General features: G+C 44.1%; 2 protein-coding genes across 3 annotated transcripts in view; both read left to right on the top strand.

Annotated features, from left to right (window-relative positions):
- The window catches only part of kcnn3 (potassium intermediate/small conductance calcium-activated channel, subfamily N, member 3), a 62,992-nt gene extending 57,245 nt beyond the window's left edge, over positions 1-5,747 (top strand). Inside the window, 2 exon segments of the mRNA XM_013139275.4 lie at positions 1,798-1,867; positions 3,545-5,747. Of these exon segments, the coding sequence (XP_012994729.1) occupies positions 1,798-1,867; positions 3,545-3,922 (448 nt within the window). The 3' untranslated portion in view covers positions 3,923-5,747.
- Positions 5,748-6,168: 421 nt separating this feature from the next.
- The window catches only part of LOC105024486 (nuclear pore membrane glycoprotein 210), a 34,126-nt gene continuing 24,837 nt past the window's right edge, over positions 6,169-15,457 (top strand). For both annotated transcript variants that reach the window (XM_029115904.2, XM_029115903.2), the window contains exons 1-13: positions 6,169-6,625; positions 6,738-6,904; positions 7,030-7,161; positions 7,907-7,985; positions 8,170-8,320; positions 8,485-8,617; positions 8,734-8,883; positions 9,005-9,073; positions 9,343-9,452; positions 10,878-11,018; positions 12,372-12,509; positions 14,514-14,669; positions 14,801-15,029. In XM_029115904.2, the coding sequence (XP_028971737.2) occupies positions 6,459-6,625; positions 6,738-6,904; positions 7,030-7,161; positions 7,907-7,985; positions 8,170-8,320; positions 8,485-8,617; positions 8,734-8,883; positions 9,005-9,073; positions 9,343-9,452; positions 10,878-11,018; positions 12,372-12,509; positions 14,514-14,669; positions 14,801-15,029 (1,822 nt within the window). In that variant the 5' untranslated portion in view covers positions 6,169-6,458. The remainder of the gene's footprint in view (positions 6,626-6,737; positions 6,905-7,029; positions 7,162-7,906; positions 7,986-8,169; positions 8,321-8,484; positions 8,618-8,733; positions 8,884-9,004; positions 9,074-9,342; positions 9,453-10,877; positions 11,019-12,371; positions 12,510-14,513; positions 14,670-14,800; positions 15,030-15,457) is intronic.

The following is a 15,457-nucleotide window of genomic DNA, read 5'->3' as shown; positions in this document are numbered from 1 at the left end:
CGGGAGCTGGGTACCAGTGATGTGCTGGGCAGTTTCCACCACCCATTGCAGGGCCTTCCAGTCAGCTACAGAGCAAATGCCAAACCATGCTGTGGCACAGTTAGTCAGAAACATTAGCTGTCATAGCAGGCCTGATTATCAAACTTGAATGAACTATTTAGCTTCATGTGTTAGCATTAAATACAACTGTAATATGTGGTTGGTTTTGACATTAGTTGCCATGAGACCATTATAATTGTGTCATGAATATTTTTCTTGACCTCAAGTGGCACAATTTGGACTTGTCATAAAGATGTAATGACGTGTTATAACACCGTGAAATGCTTTCATAACAGTGTCATTAGTAGTTTTCAGTACCTAGTTCTTTGCATGAACAATAGCCTAAGTAATATAAACTATTCATAATATAATCACACTGAAAACATTATTTATAAAGTAGACTAGATAGTGATGGTTTAACAAATTACCTTCATGTTAACACAAATAGGACATGGCTGACCAAGTTAGCGAAGTGCTACCCGGAACTGACAAACACTTGACTGGAGCTAGCATACAGCTAACTGGAGCCAGCTAATAACCAACCGAAGCCAGCTAACGACGAGGAACAAGGAACACTTACAGTGCAACGATTGCAAAGTTCCTAAACAATACATTTACAAAATTCAGTTATATTAATCCTAGGGATAAAATCAGTACTACCTGCCTAGCCCATGTTTATGACAGGTTATGTTGTCTTGGTTACTGTCATGTTGTCATAAAAAAAGATACTGACAGGTTATGCTGTCTCAGTTAATGTCAAGTTGTCATAACAAAGACATCCCAAACAATGTCAACCTTGCATAAAAATATTACATAATCAACCGTATGACACCTAATAATAACATTCATAAACGTTCAAAATGATTCCTTCATGTGTCATGTCATGGTTATGACAGGATCATGACAGTGTCATGTCACTCTTATGCACACCCCTTCAAATAAAGTGTTACCATAAAGAGTGAGACACTGGGATTTTTATTAGTTTTATTAATTTTATTAGGCAAGTACTCAACAACATCAGCGCAGAAAACCTACAGCAGTTCAATTAACTATTTAACCATTCATAAAATAACCTACATTTCAGTTGACTGCTTAACACTGGATTTTAATTATATTTGCTCTAATATCTCATACAATAAAAAGTATCTGTCTGCAGGCTGTGTACAGTAAAGGTGTAATACAGAGTGAAGCATTTTGATTTTCTCTTGACACAATTTCTAAATGATTCATGTGAACATGGCCATAACAGGACTAAATCTTTAATGAGGTAAAGTCCAGACAGCACCGGTCAACCCTGGAGTAGACAGCCCTATTCCTGGAGACACAGGAGCTGCTGTTTTGTTTTAAATACCCCACATAAAAGACGAGGTGTGTTGAATTTGGTCAGTTTGGTCAGTTGGTCAGTTCAGTGACTGACTACCTTCATCACACATTGTCTTCCAGGTTAGTTAATCATAATGGTGTAGCCTCTGTTGCTCCCTGGGACTGGGGGAACTAAACAGCACAAGTTTAATTTATGGTAGTTGCAGCCCTGTTACGACCCATTTCATTCTAGTTGGCTCCTTCTTTGTCTGGTATATGCTGTATAATCCTATAATCTGATGCTGTACACCTGCTGTTAGCCTTACCGAGCCAATAACAATAATAAGCAAAAGATTTCTGCCTGGACTCTGTTGTGGATAAGTCAGCCATTTGTGTCTTTGTCACAGTGTGTGTGTTTGGGTGCGTGTGCGTGTGTGTGTACGTGTTTTTTTGCAGATTGCGTAGTGTGAAGATGGAACAGAGGAAACTGAGTGATCAGGCCAACACTCTGGTGGACCTTTCGAAGGTGACAAACTCACACACAAACACTAAACATTGTTTAGTGCTGAAATCTGTAAATATACACAATATTGGATGGCGTTGTTTCCTTTTGCCTTATTGACTGGCGTTATTCGTGTTGTCAAGACAGCGCACACACAGAACAAATACACACACACTCAAAAGCCCTCGGGAGCAGGACACACAAACACACACACACGTACTGTACCTTTGCCTCCCAAATATATCTCAGCATTCCGCTGTTTCCATGCTGACCCATCTTTTTCTGTGGCTTTGCGTCTCCTAGCAACAAGTGTTAAAACAGGGATGACTGAGAGCAAGATGAGAGGAGAGAGGGAGGGGTGTTTTTCTGCTCATGTGTTAGTGTGAGCATGTGTGCGTGCATGTGTGCGTGCATGTGTGCGTGCATGCATGAGACAGAGGGTGGGAGAGAGAGGACAGGAGAGAACGGGAGAGGACGGGAGACAGAGAGAGAACAGGAGATTGTGTGAGATGGGGAGAAAGAGATAAATGGAATGAGAGAGTATGTGAGTGTGTGTGTGTCTACAGATCATTGCCTTTTGCCCGACATATTTTCACATTATTCAATCTCAATGGGCCACTCTGCTTTACCATGGTAACCCTATACTGATGGGTAATGGATGGGTGTTCTTTACTCCCTCTCCTCTCTTATTCCAGCTTTACTATGCGATAACGCCCACATAGAGGGTTTCCCTTTCCAACACTCCTCCTCCCTTCTCCCTCTCTGCTCTGTCTCTTTCACCTTCTCATGGATTTGCAAAGACCTTTCTCACACCCAAGTTGCTGATATACCTTCTTCATATTTATCATAAATAAACATTTAAATGAAGAAATAACGTATGCAATTTAAACCACAGAAAACCGTTAGCTGATAACAATAAAAAGTGTCTGGATAAACCTTTGCAAGCTTTATTGGCATGAACAGAAATTCCCAATATTGCTTAAGCAACACGCTACAACCCAAATGATAACTAGAAAAAAAAAATATATAATTAATATTATACCAGGGGTATAATATTATATTCAGTTCATTAATTATTTGAAGAATTCAGAGACCCTTAGTGTCACTGCCTCACGGTAGTAGTGGGAATCCAGCAGTGCCCAGGTCCCCCAGAGGGCAGTGTACATTTGGTGCAACGCCACCCAGGGTGGAGGGGTTGGATGTCAGACATGGCTGTTTTGTCTCATTGTACTCTGGTGACTCTTTGTGGTCTGTCTAATGCCTGCAAGTGGTTGTTGCCTGGGAAATGTTCTTTTCCCCCCCTAGCACTTAAGTGCTGGCAAATCTTTCCTGGTTGAGCGAGCAGTGTGATAGGAAGGAGAGCGGCTGGGTGAGATGTGCTATCAGAGGACACGTCTTAATCTTTGCCTCTCCCGAACCAGGTGGTGCAGTGTTGCAACAAGGCCAGGATCACAAATTGGACATCATGAAATTGGGAGGGGAGGAAATTGGGGTGAAAATTAACATATCGTACTATTCTATTAATTGTCAATTATTCCTCAATAAATAGAGCAGGTGAAGATGTTACATCGTTTGAAAATGTTGAATTTAAAACGAATCACCTATTTAAGTGACATTTAAATTCAAATTGCCCACAACCATGCAAATCTTTTTCCCTTTCTTCCTGTTTGCTGGTATGCACTTGTGTGTGTGTGTGTACAGATGCAGAGTGTGATGTATGAACTGATGTCAGAGCTGAATGACCGCAGTGAGGACCTGGAGCGCCAAATGCTGTCTCTGGAGACGCGGGTGGAGCAACTGACCGCTGGCTTCACTGCCCTGCCTGCCCACCTGTCCGCCACTCTATCCGCACAGCACACCACCCTGCTCCACCTACTCCGGGAGAGGGATGCCAGGGACGGCCGAGGAGGTGGAGGGGGAACTTCCCTGGTACCTGTTACTCAGCTGGCCCCTGCCCACGCCCTGACCCCAAGCCCAATGCTGGCACCTGAGCCCCAGCAGTCTTCACAGCCACCGCATCCCACGGACGGAACCGTAGAAGGCAGCACTAGTCCCAATACTAGCACTTCTAGTTGTTGAAGAAAAGGAGGCCGGGCTATAGAAGAGGAAATGGGAGAGGAGAAAAGGAAAAAGAGAGCTGGGAAGTGGGAAGTGGAGGAGGATAAAGAGGGCGAGTTGGGATCAGGGGTGAGGAGGGGTGAGTGGATGAGGGAACAGGGTATGAGGTCAACTCCAACACTAGCTCCCACAGCTGATGCAGAGGGGATGAAGGATGGGAGGGGTAAGAGAGGGCAGTCAGAAGCCCAACACTAGCTCATCAAGCTTCTAAGGAGAGCTGGGAGAAGAGGGGAGGCGAAAGATTGTGATGAGAGGAGGTGGAAGAGAGGAGGAGTGTAGTCGGTGTTAGGGGAGAAATATAAGAGGGAGGAACAGAGACGAGCGGATGTGGGAGGGATGGAAGTAAGAGAGAGGATGGACTTAGAATTGGTGAGGATGAGGGTTTGGAGTCTTAAGAGGGAAGAGTGGTGGAGAAAGGGAAGGATAAGAGAGAAGGGGACGAATGGGAGGAGAGATAATTAAGAATAATTACAGCAACACAGTCCCAATGGAATTCACTTTAATTACAGGACAAAATGTCTCCCTCTCCTTTTTCATCCTCTCTCTTACGCTTCCCTCTTTCTCTCCTTTCATCGTAATCTCTCTCTCGATCCATCCATCAGGAATTATTAATGACAATGACTTTTTATCCTTACGATGTATTTTCTATCTAATTGCTAATTGTGTGAACACGAGCGACCCTTTAATGAACCATATAATCAATATGACCATAATACAGTACATACTGTACACACGCAACATTATATATACACACACACACACACACACACACAAAATACACAGCACACACACACAAAATATCCCCCAAAATACAAATAATACAATGCACGACTAGATCACAAGAAAACAATGCTATAGCCTATAACTGCCAAGTCCAACTGAAAACAACATACTGCCAGGCATTTAATACACTACACAAAGAGCGTAGACAGGCACAAAGGAAACACTACTGCCATATTTCCTTATGCCCACACGTTCCCCAAACAACTCAGTTTTCATGAATGTACATTTTAAACCACATGCACACAGTTTGCACAGGGGCACACACTGAGAGAAATTCTCACACATGCACACACACATACACACGCGCATACACACACACACACACACATAAAATCTACCAAAGTGCTCTCTCTCTCAAATGGACTTCAAAAGAGAGGCAGGGGAGACTGTCACGGGGAGAGGAGATGGGAAGAGCGGTTTCAGATTTCTTGAAAATGTTTCTGAAGAATAACTGAAAATCTGGATGTGGACTAGTAAATAGTAAGTGCACTTTTCACGGCCAGATATGAGATGGACTGCCATAGACAGGGAAGGAAAGATACAGGCCATGGCAAGAGAGAAATGGTTGCTTACAAAACGTAACCCAATAGACGGAGAGACTATAAATCTGAAAATAATGATTATGATGTAATAGAATAAGACTATTTTACTTCTGTAAGCCCTTTCTACGGAGACCATTTTGAAAACTGTCTTATAGCGACATTCTGTGGCCGGATTGCCTAATTACACCTGCTTGGGATATTGTACAGTATGCTCTTACAGAAACCTAGCTTTGAATTGCTCAGTCTTTTCTACCATTACGATTTAAGGCAGTTATAGCTGATATCTATTATTACTATACTATGGTATTCATCTCTTTCGTCCTGACAATTAAGATAGATGTATTAATAATAAACTGTAATAATAAATTATGGACGTGGGGAGGTGCGTTTGAGGTTGAAATTATTTTGTAATTTTATTTTACCAGAGAGACTTAATAAAGTATATATCTATATAACATCAATTCATTATTTCTTGTCTGTTTTTGCTTACCTACCATTATACACGCTACCTGGAGCATGATATCTACTGTGCCTGACACTCACAAACAAAAACACACTTTAAAAAAAAGATATTGAATGGCAATAATATCATTCTTTACTATTCAAATCAGTTCATTTGCAGTTATGAATTTCAGAACATGTCGTGGGGTAGAAGTCGCACAAGTGAATGTGTCTTTTGAGGAGACAACATTTGTGAATGTGTTGGATATTATGTCGGTAAAATGTTTTACTTTAATAATTCGGTGTTTGATTTGTCGATTTGGCTTCATGATGATAAAAAAGCCCTTACAGTGTAAGCACATGACGTCACTGTTCGGTCTAACGTGAACCAGGTTTGTTTTGCGCGGACCCTGAGATCAAAAATCAACAATATTAATTCAATCGATTTCAGTGGGCGCTGTGCTACCTACGCAGAATTGCAATATTGCTAAATTGCCTTTAACTGCCGATTTTATCTGTTACATTCGTTCACTTAGAAATAGAACTCTAACGAACAAGTATGGTTGTACTTTTTACGATTACAGTAGCTAGATAGCTGTTAACGGTACGGTAGCTAGCTAAATCAACAACTTGACCTATAGGTGTCTAGCTAACTAATAACGAAGGGAGTACATGTACAGTAGTCAATGTTCTGATCACAATTGTTGAGACCTTAGAATGTAATCACAATAATGGCCCTTTTAAACGTTAAAGTATTATGTAAGCTATTTATTTTTATTTTAACGATTATTGCTTGGAGTCAGTCAACAAGACTCAATGTTCCTAAGTTACTTTTGCCCAGCTCAAATCATAATCATATCAACTTCACGTTGACCGCGGAGAAGGGATGCTATAAATGGTGAGTGACAGTGAATGAAAACAATTGCCAATTTCAATAAAACATTTCATAGTGCTATAAGCAACTTCAATACTAGAGTAACAGGTGTGTGTTTGTGATATACTCTACACAGGGTGTCCTCTCGACCTCAGACAGTCAGTGTTCGGCCCCTTTCTTTGTCCATGCCACCCTCCACCTTGTCTCCATCCACCTGTAGTCAGCAGGCCCTGGTGTCCGCCCTACCTGGGTCTGCTCTTCTGGAAACTAGCCGAGTGGCCATCATACAGGGTGAAGACTCTGGTAAGGGGTGTATGAGTGCCCATCTGACTGGATATCAGCTGCACAACCATAATTGAAAAGGCAGAACTGAATGAGTGCAATGGGTGTGTAGGGTGTAGCTTTAAATAACCCTCAACATCTTTTAGTGACCGGCCACATCCTGCGCTGTGATGTCATCATTGACCAAATCAAGCAGATTCAGATTGTCACAACAACTCGTCAATTGTTTACTGAGGACCCGCCCCTTGAACTAGTCATCATGGCCCTGGACTCAGGAGGTACCCACCTTTTCATTGATATTTAACCCACCACACACCTATAACTATACAGAAGTCATTATCTAGGCAAGGGGTTTCTGCTTTCATCCCACCATTAGAATGGGTTATGGGTATTAGCCCACATTATTCTCACACGTCCAAATGTACCACAGGAACCCAGAAAAAATAAAAAAAGGGAGTGAAAAAAGTACTATTTAATTGTCAACAGTTTTTGTCTGTCTGGCCGTGGTAAAAACAAACGTCCGGTTATCCCTCATCCGCCTCAGTGTTGGCTGCAAGAGCTCTTGAAAGGGTGGCGACATTAACAAGACATCACTCCACCATAATTTGGCCTCACTTACTACATGGTTGAATAGTGCAGAAGAGAATCCAAGCACTGTAATTGTTCTTTTCCTTAAGGCCATGAAAGTAGGAACTGGCAGCTACATCATCATCCAGCTACAGCCCTGTAGGCATTCCCTTTGCTCTGCATTTTATCAGCTTAGAAATATGTCCTATTATCTTTAAAAACAGGTCCTAGTGTCTTGAAAACAGGTCCTAGTATCTTAAAAACAGTTCCATTGTCATAAAAACAAGTTCTAGTAACATGTATGTTAAAACATGTCCTAGGGTAGTCTCTGCCTCTGGGTCTATGACAGTCAGGAAGACACACAGACTATCTGACAGACATGGTGTGTCTACTGTTACTTCAGGCGTCTGTCTCCCTGTGGAAGTCATTATCACCTTGTCATCATCTCTCTCTCAGGCAACACATTCAGCAGTTTGGCAGGTCTGCAGTTTGAGTGGAAGCTAGCAAAGGACTCGGAGACAGCAGAGAGTGTTAGGTGAGAGAGGGAACTAATGAGGTGAGAGAGGTAAGACAATGAATGAGAAGAGAAAGCATCCAAGAAGCTGACAGAGGAGAGTGACACAGACAGTCCGCGGAGAACCGTCTCACCTGTGTCTTACCTAGTAATATTAATGTAAGTGTTATGTAACTTCATGTGTTTATATACATTTTCTTTGTAGGTTTGTTCGTTTCTCGGAGGCAGGCTACTCCCCGCTGCATCACATCCTGTCCCTAGAGGAAGCGGGTCAGATGGGGGACAGGGTGTTACTGGAGGGTGTTCGTAGTGGGGCGACATGGGTCAGGGTCTCGCTCGCACATCCAGAGTACGAGGTAGGGAGGGATACGTGTGCATTCTTAAGGTCGTATTGATAAAAGGGATTAATGGATTAGTGGATATACAGACAACTAAATGGATGTGTGGCGCGATAGATTTTCCATGTTTCTATTTTTTGGTTTGACTGTTTTTATTTACCCGTCACTTGTCTTTTCCCTAGTGGCTAAAGCCAGCCTCTGTGAGCCTGGTGGTGACAGACAGACTTTACCTCAGCCCCTCCCATGACACATACCTACTGTTAGGCTCCGCCCTGTCCTATGGAGTATGGAGACAGGTGCACAACAAACAGATGAGTGAGTCCCTGATGTAGACCGGTGCCTTGTCTTTCGGAGATGTGGTAGGCGTCCGCCAACATTTCTGCTTCTCCCTGACCGCCCCCGCGCTGGGCTCGACCCTTCTCTGTCTGAAGGGGTGGCGCTGGGTGAGGGACAGTATCAGCTGTCAGTGGAGAACCACTTGGACGGAGAAGAGCCAGACGATGTCATCACAGTGGACCAGGACACTGGGACTGTCACCGCCATCGGACTGGGCCGCACCACGTTGTCCGTCACACACCCAGGTAACCTCCCACCATGGGAGAGCCGTGCCTGTTCACAGCAGCATAGTGGTTTGTAGTTGAGCGCCGCAGCGTTGCCATGTGTCCCCTTTGTGTGGTGTTCCTCATCATTCCCTGTACCCAGGCCTCACCAAGGACTTCACATCCCATCTGCCCCGCTGCTCTGTGATTGTGGTAGAGCCCAGCTACCTGAGTAAGTCAGAGTATGTATGTGTGTGTGTTAACCAGCTAGTAGGCTCCAACACTAAATTAAAAAGTCCCTCAAAACGCTAACTAGCGAGCTACTGTAGTAACGTTATTTTATCACTACAAGTTAGACCAAGCCGACTGAGCCAGTGGCTATCTTGCCGGGGTCTTTCAAATTGGCTAATGATGGCCACATATGGAGCATTGTTCCACCAGTCCTTCTGTGCATTAGGATCGAAGTGTGTGGGGAAAATATGGGATATTGCGTATGTTTAGCGCTAGGTGTAGAAGAGGAGAAGGACAGGTGGGTGTTGGAGAGTGATCGTCAGTACCAGGTGACCATTCGAGTTCATGACCAGGAGGGACACACAGCACATCTTGCAAAGGTAACATTACAATGACAAATGATACTGTTACCCTACCTTACAAAAAACCTTTACAGTCTAATGTTACTGTTACCCTACCTTACAAAAAACCTTTACAGTCTAATGTTACTGTTACCCTACCTTACAAAAAACCTTTACAGTCTAATGTTACTGTTACCCTACCTTACAAAAAACCTTTACAGTCTAATGTTACTGTTACCCTACCTTACAAAAAACCTTTGCAGTCTAATGTTACTGTTACCATACCTTACAAAAAACCTTTACAGTCTAATGTTACTGTTACCCTACCTTACAAAAAACCTTTTTTAGTCTAATGTTACTGTTACCCTACCTTACACAAACCTATACAGTCTAGTGTTTCTGTTACCCTACCTTACAAAAAACCTTTTCAGTCTAATGTTACTGTTACCCTACCTTAAAAAAAAACATTACAGTCTAATGTTACTGTTACCCTACCTTACAAAAAACCTTTACAGTCTAATGTTACTGTTACCCTACCTTACAAAAAACCTTTACAGTCTAATGTTACTGTTACCCTACCTTACAAAAAACCTTTACAGTCTAATGTTACTGTTACCCTACCTTACAAAAAACCTTTACAGTCTAATGTTACTTTTACCCTACCTTACAAAAATAATTTACATTCTAATGTTACTGTTACCCTACCTTACAAAAAACCTTTTCATGATAATGTAACTGTTACCCTACCTTACAAAAAACCTTTACAGTCAAATGTTACTGTTACCCTACCTTATAATAATCTCTACAGCAGGGATATTCAACTCTTGTCCTGGAGGCCCAGAACACTTCCTTTTTTGTTTCTCATCTGGTTTCTTAGGTCTGAATTAAGTCCCTAATTTAAAAGGAGCGGATGGAATCCTGAAGTGTTTTGGCCATCCAGGATGAGAGTTCAGTAGCCCTGCTCACCAGCCAATTTCATAGCTCTTCAACAGTTGGCCTGCGGGCCAGATCCGGACCATTTCTCAACTTTGACTCAGTGGTTCCCAACCTTTTTCAGTTCCTGTACCACTGACAGAATTTTGCTCTGCTTGGAGTACTCCCTCATGTTAATTTCACTAGTATGCCTATAGTGTCATGAGTGTTCTAAAGTACCCTCTGTGGAGAGGCCAAGAACCCCCAGGGGTCCTAGTACCCCTGGGTGGGAAGCACTGGCTTTGAGTGTCTCTTTGGTCTGTTTGGAAAAGGGATCAACAGTTACATGATCACCCCATTCTGGTTTGCAGCAGGTTGTTTGGGTAGGGGGTTGTTTCAAAGGGCTAGAGTAAAAGAGACAGCTGGTAGGTTATGAATCTATTGTCACTTTTATTTCATCTTCATTTCTCTATGTTGGACAGGATTCATAACCTACCAGCTGTCTCTTTTATTTTCTTCCTGTCCTCTCTAACCCCTCCCTTTCTCTGGTAGAATGTGGTGATGACCATTGAGCTCTCTGATTGGCTGTTCAATGTCTTGGAGTCCTCTACTAACAGTTCCTACCATGTAGTGGAAACACTGGGAACTGGCCGCACTACTGTACGAGCTGCCCTGTTCAGCGTTCTCACTGAGGTACACATTTATCAGTCACTACTGTACGAGCTGCCCTGTTCAGCGTTCTCACTGAGGTACACATTTATCAGTCACTACTGTACGAGCTGCCCTGTTCAGCGTTCTCACTGAGGTACACATTTATCAGTCACTACTGTACGAGCTGCCCTGTTCAGCGTTCTCACTGAGGTACACATTTATCAGTCACTACTGTACGAGCTGCCCTGTTCAGCGTTCTCACTGAGGTACACATTTATCAGTCACTACTGTACGAGCTGCCCTGTTCAGCGTTCTCACTGAGGTACACATTTATCAGTCACTACTGTACGAGCTGCCCTGTTCAGCGTTCTCACTGAGGTACACATTTATCAGTCACTACTGTACGAGCTGCCCTGTTCAGCGTTCTCACTGAGGTACACATTTATCAGTCACTACTGTACGAGCTGCCCTGTTCAGCGTTCTCACTGAGGTACACATTTATCAGTCACTACTGTACGAGCTGCCCTGTTCAGCGTTCTCACTGAGGTACACATTTATCAGTCACTACTGTACGAGCTGCCCTGTTCAGCGTTCTCACTGAGGTACACATTTATCAGTCACTACTGTACGAGCTGCCCTGTTCAGCGTTCTCACTGAGGTACACATTTATCAGTCACTACTGTACGAGCTGCCCTGTTCAGCGTTCTCACTGAGGTACACATTTATCAGTCACTACTGTACGAGCTGCCCTGTTCAGCGTTCTCACTGAGGTACACATTTATCAGTCACTACTGTACGAGCTGCCCTGTTCAGCGTTCTCACTGAGGTACACATTTATCAGTCACTACTGTACGAGCTGCCCTGTTCAGCGTTCTCACTGAGGTACACATTTATCAGTCACTACTGTACGAGCTGCCCTGTTCAGCGTTCTCACTGAGGTACACATTTATCAGTCACTACTGTACGAGCTGCCCTGTTCAGCGTTCTCACTGAGGTACACATTTATCAGTCACTACTGTACGAGCTGCCCTGTTCAGCGTTCTCACTGAGGTACACATTTATCAGTCACTACTGTACGAGCTGCCCTGTTCAGCGTTCTCACTGAGGTACACATTTATCAGTCACTACTGTACGAGCTGCCCTGTTCAGCGTTCTCACTGAGGTACACATTTATCAGTCACTACTGTACGAGCTGCCCTGTTCAGCGTTCTCACTGAGGTACACATTTATCAGTCACTACTGTACGAGCTGCCCTGTTCAGCGTTCTCACTGAGGTACACATTTATCAGTCACTACTGTACGAGCTGCCCTGTTCAGCGTTCTCACTGAGGTACACACACCTTTGTCAGACAGCCAAACATCTAGATCTGGGTGACATCATTGTCCCCTCTACAGGATGGCATTGCCTTACCTCTGATTCCACCAATCAGAGCAGAGCAGGAAGTGGAGATCTATGCGCCCCTCACCCTGCGGCCCTGTATCTTCGTGTTTCCCTGGCAACCTGAGGGACCACTCTATCAGCACCACATGAAGGTGTGTCTGTATCAGAGACGGGGGTATTTATCACTGGTTCATGACCTGTGTCTTTATATGTGTGGACAGGTTGAGTGTCTGATCATGACATATCTGTGTGTGTGTGACAGGTTGAGTGTCTGATCATGACATATCTGTGTGTGTGGACAGGTTGAGTGTCTGATCATGACATATCTGTGTGTGTGTGTGACAGGTTGAGTGTCTGATCCTGACATATCTGTGTGTGTGTGGACAGGTTGAGAGTCTGATCATGACATATCTGTGTGTGTGGACAGGTTGAGTGTCTGATCATGACATATCTGTGTGTGTGTGACAGGTTGAGTGTCTGATCCTGACATATCTGTGTGTGTGTGGACAGGTTGAGAGTCTGATCATGACATATCTGTGTGTATGGACAGGTTGAGTATCTGATCATGACATATCTGTGTGTGTGTGTGGTCAGATTGAGTGTCTGATCATGACATACAGTGGGGAGAACAAGTATTTGATACACTGCCGATTTTGCAGGTTTTCCCACTTACAAAGCATGTAGAAGTCTGTAATTTTTATCATAGGTACAAAAATCCATAAAATGATTTTTAAGTAATTCATTTGCATTTTATTGCATGACATAAGTATTTGATACATCAGAAAAGCCGAACTGAATATTTGGTACAGAAACCTTTGTTTGCAATTACAGAGATCATACGTTTCCTGTAGTTCTTGACCAGGTTTGCATACACTGCAGCAATACGGACTTTCAGCTCCCTCCAAGATTTTCTATTGGGTTCAGGTCTGGAGACTGGCTAGGCCACTCCAGGACCTTGAGATGCTTCTTACAGAGCCACTCCTGAGTTGCCCTGGCTGTGTGTTTCAGGTAGTTGTCATTCTGGAAGACCCAGCCACGACCCATCTTCAATGCTCTTACTGAGGGAAGGAGGTTGTCGACCAAGATCACACAATACATGGCCCCATCCATCCTCCCCTCAATACGGTGCAGTCGTCCTGTCCCCTTTGCAGAAAAGCATCCCCAAAGAATGATGTTTCCACCTCCATGCTTCACGGTTGGGATGGTGTTCTTGGGGTTGTACTCATCCTTCTTCTTCCTCCAAACACAGCGAGTGGAGTTTAGACCAAAAAGCAAAATTTTTGTCTCATCAGACCACATGACCTTCTCCCATTCCTCCTCTGGATCATCCAGATGGTCACTGGCAAACTTCAGACGGGCCTGGACATGCACTGGCTTGAGCAGGGGGACCTTGTGTGCGCTGCAGGATTTTAATCCATGATGGCGTAGTGTGTTACTAATGGTTTTCTTTGAGACTGTGGTCCCAGCTCTCTTCAGGTCATTGACCAGGTCCTGCCGTGTAGTTCTGGGCTGATCCCTCACCTTCCTCATGATCATTGATGCCCCACGAGGTGAGATCTTGCATGGAGCCCCAGACCGAGGGAGATTGACCGTCATCTTGAACTTCTTCCATTTTCTAATAATTGCTCCAACAGTTGTTCTCACTAAATTGCTTGCCTATTGTCCTGTAGCCCATCCCAGCCTTGTGCAGGTCTACAATTGTATCCCTGATGTCCTTACACAGCTCTCTGGTCTTGGCCATTGTGGAGAGGTTGGAGTCTGTTTGACTGTGTGGACAGGTGTCTTTTATACAGGTAATGAGTCCAAACCGGTGCAGTTAATACAGGTAATGAGTGGAGAACAGGAGGGCTTCTTAAAGAAAAACAAACAGGTCGGTGAGAGCCAGAATTCTTACTGGTTGGTAGGTGATCAAATACTTATGTCTTTAGTTAATTATAAAAAAATCATACAATGTGATTTTCTGGATTTTTGTTTTAGATTCCGTCTCTCACAGTTGAAGAGTACCTATGATAAAAATTACAGACATCTACATACTTTGTAAATAGGAAAACCTGCAAAATCGGCAGTGTATCAAATACTTGTTCTCCCCACTGTATCTGTGTGTGTGGACTGGTTGAGTGTCTGATCATGACCTGTGTGTGTGTGTGTGTGTTCAGGTTGAGGGTGGCAGTGGAGTTGTGACCTGGTCGGTGAGTGACAGTGATGTTGCCGTAGTGACCGTCAAAGGGGAGGTGATAGCAGGAAAGAGGCGTGGCTTTGTGAAGATTCAGGCATCAGACACACGCAACCCTCTCCACACTGCTTCTGGACAGGTGACTGGTTGAACTGGACAACAAGGGAGCAGATTCCAGGACCGGACAGGTTTATCCAATCAAATAGAAAACGTAACACTCTCTCTCATGTCTTCATTCCTCTTCGTCTCTCCCTCCCTCGCCATGTGTAGGTGTTTGTTTTGAGGCCAGACCGTGTGGAACTTTTACCCAAAAGACGTGACTGTAGGGTGGGGGAGAGCATCACCCTACCCCTGGCTATTTGGGGGGTCCAGGAGGAGGAGAACCAGGGGCCTCCCCAGGGGAGCTCTGGTCCTCAGACCCTGCTGGAGATGACAGACTGCTCTCTCATCACCCTCCACATCTCTACTGAACCACTGGGTGTCTTCACCCCTCTACCAGGTGCACTCCCACACCGCTGTTATACAGGGCTTCAGTGTCCACTGCACAGTCAGTTAGGGAGGTGTTGTGAGGGCTTGTCACTCCACCCTCCCCATCATTACCCACTCCCCATTGAGCCCCTGCCCCGTCACCCCCTCTTTCTCCTCACTCACTCCTGCCCATCCCCCCCGTCGCCCCGTGACTCCCTCCTCCCCATCACTCCCCCTGTTTGATTAAGTGTTTTAATTATCTGAAAAACAGATGTATATTTCATCCTCAGTCCATTACAACACGGATTTGATCCATAGGGTCACACTTTCTTTTTAACAAAGTTACACACACACACACACAAGCGCGCGCACCCAGTTCACAACACAGGAGAAACTCCAGTGATCATTTTAAAGTTCCATTAGTAGTTCTGGACTAACTGATCAATATCACTTTGTGTA

Source organism: Esox lucius, chromosome 20, assembly GCF_011004845.1.
Source record: "Esox lucius isolate fEsoLuc1 chromosome 20, fEsoLuc1.pri, whole genome shotgun sequence".
NCBI classification, from domain to species: domain Eukaryota; kingdom Metazoa; phylum Chordata; class Actinopteri; order Esociformes; family Esocidae; genus Esox; species Esox lucius.
This window is presented reverse-complemented; position numbering and strand designations above follow the sequence as displayed.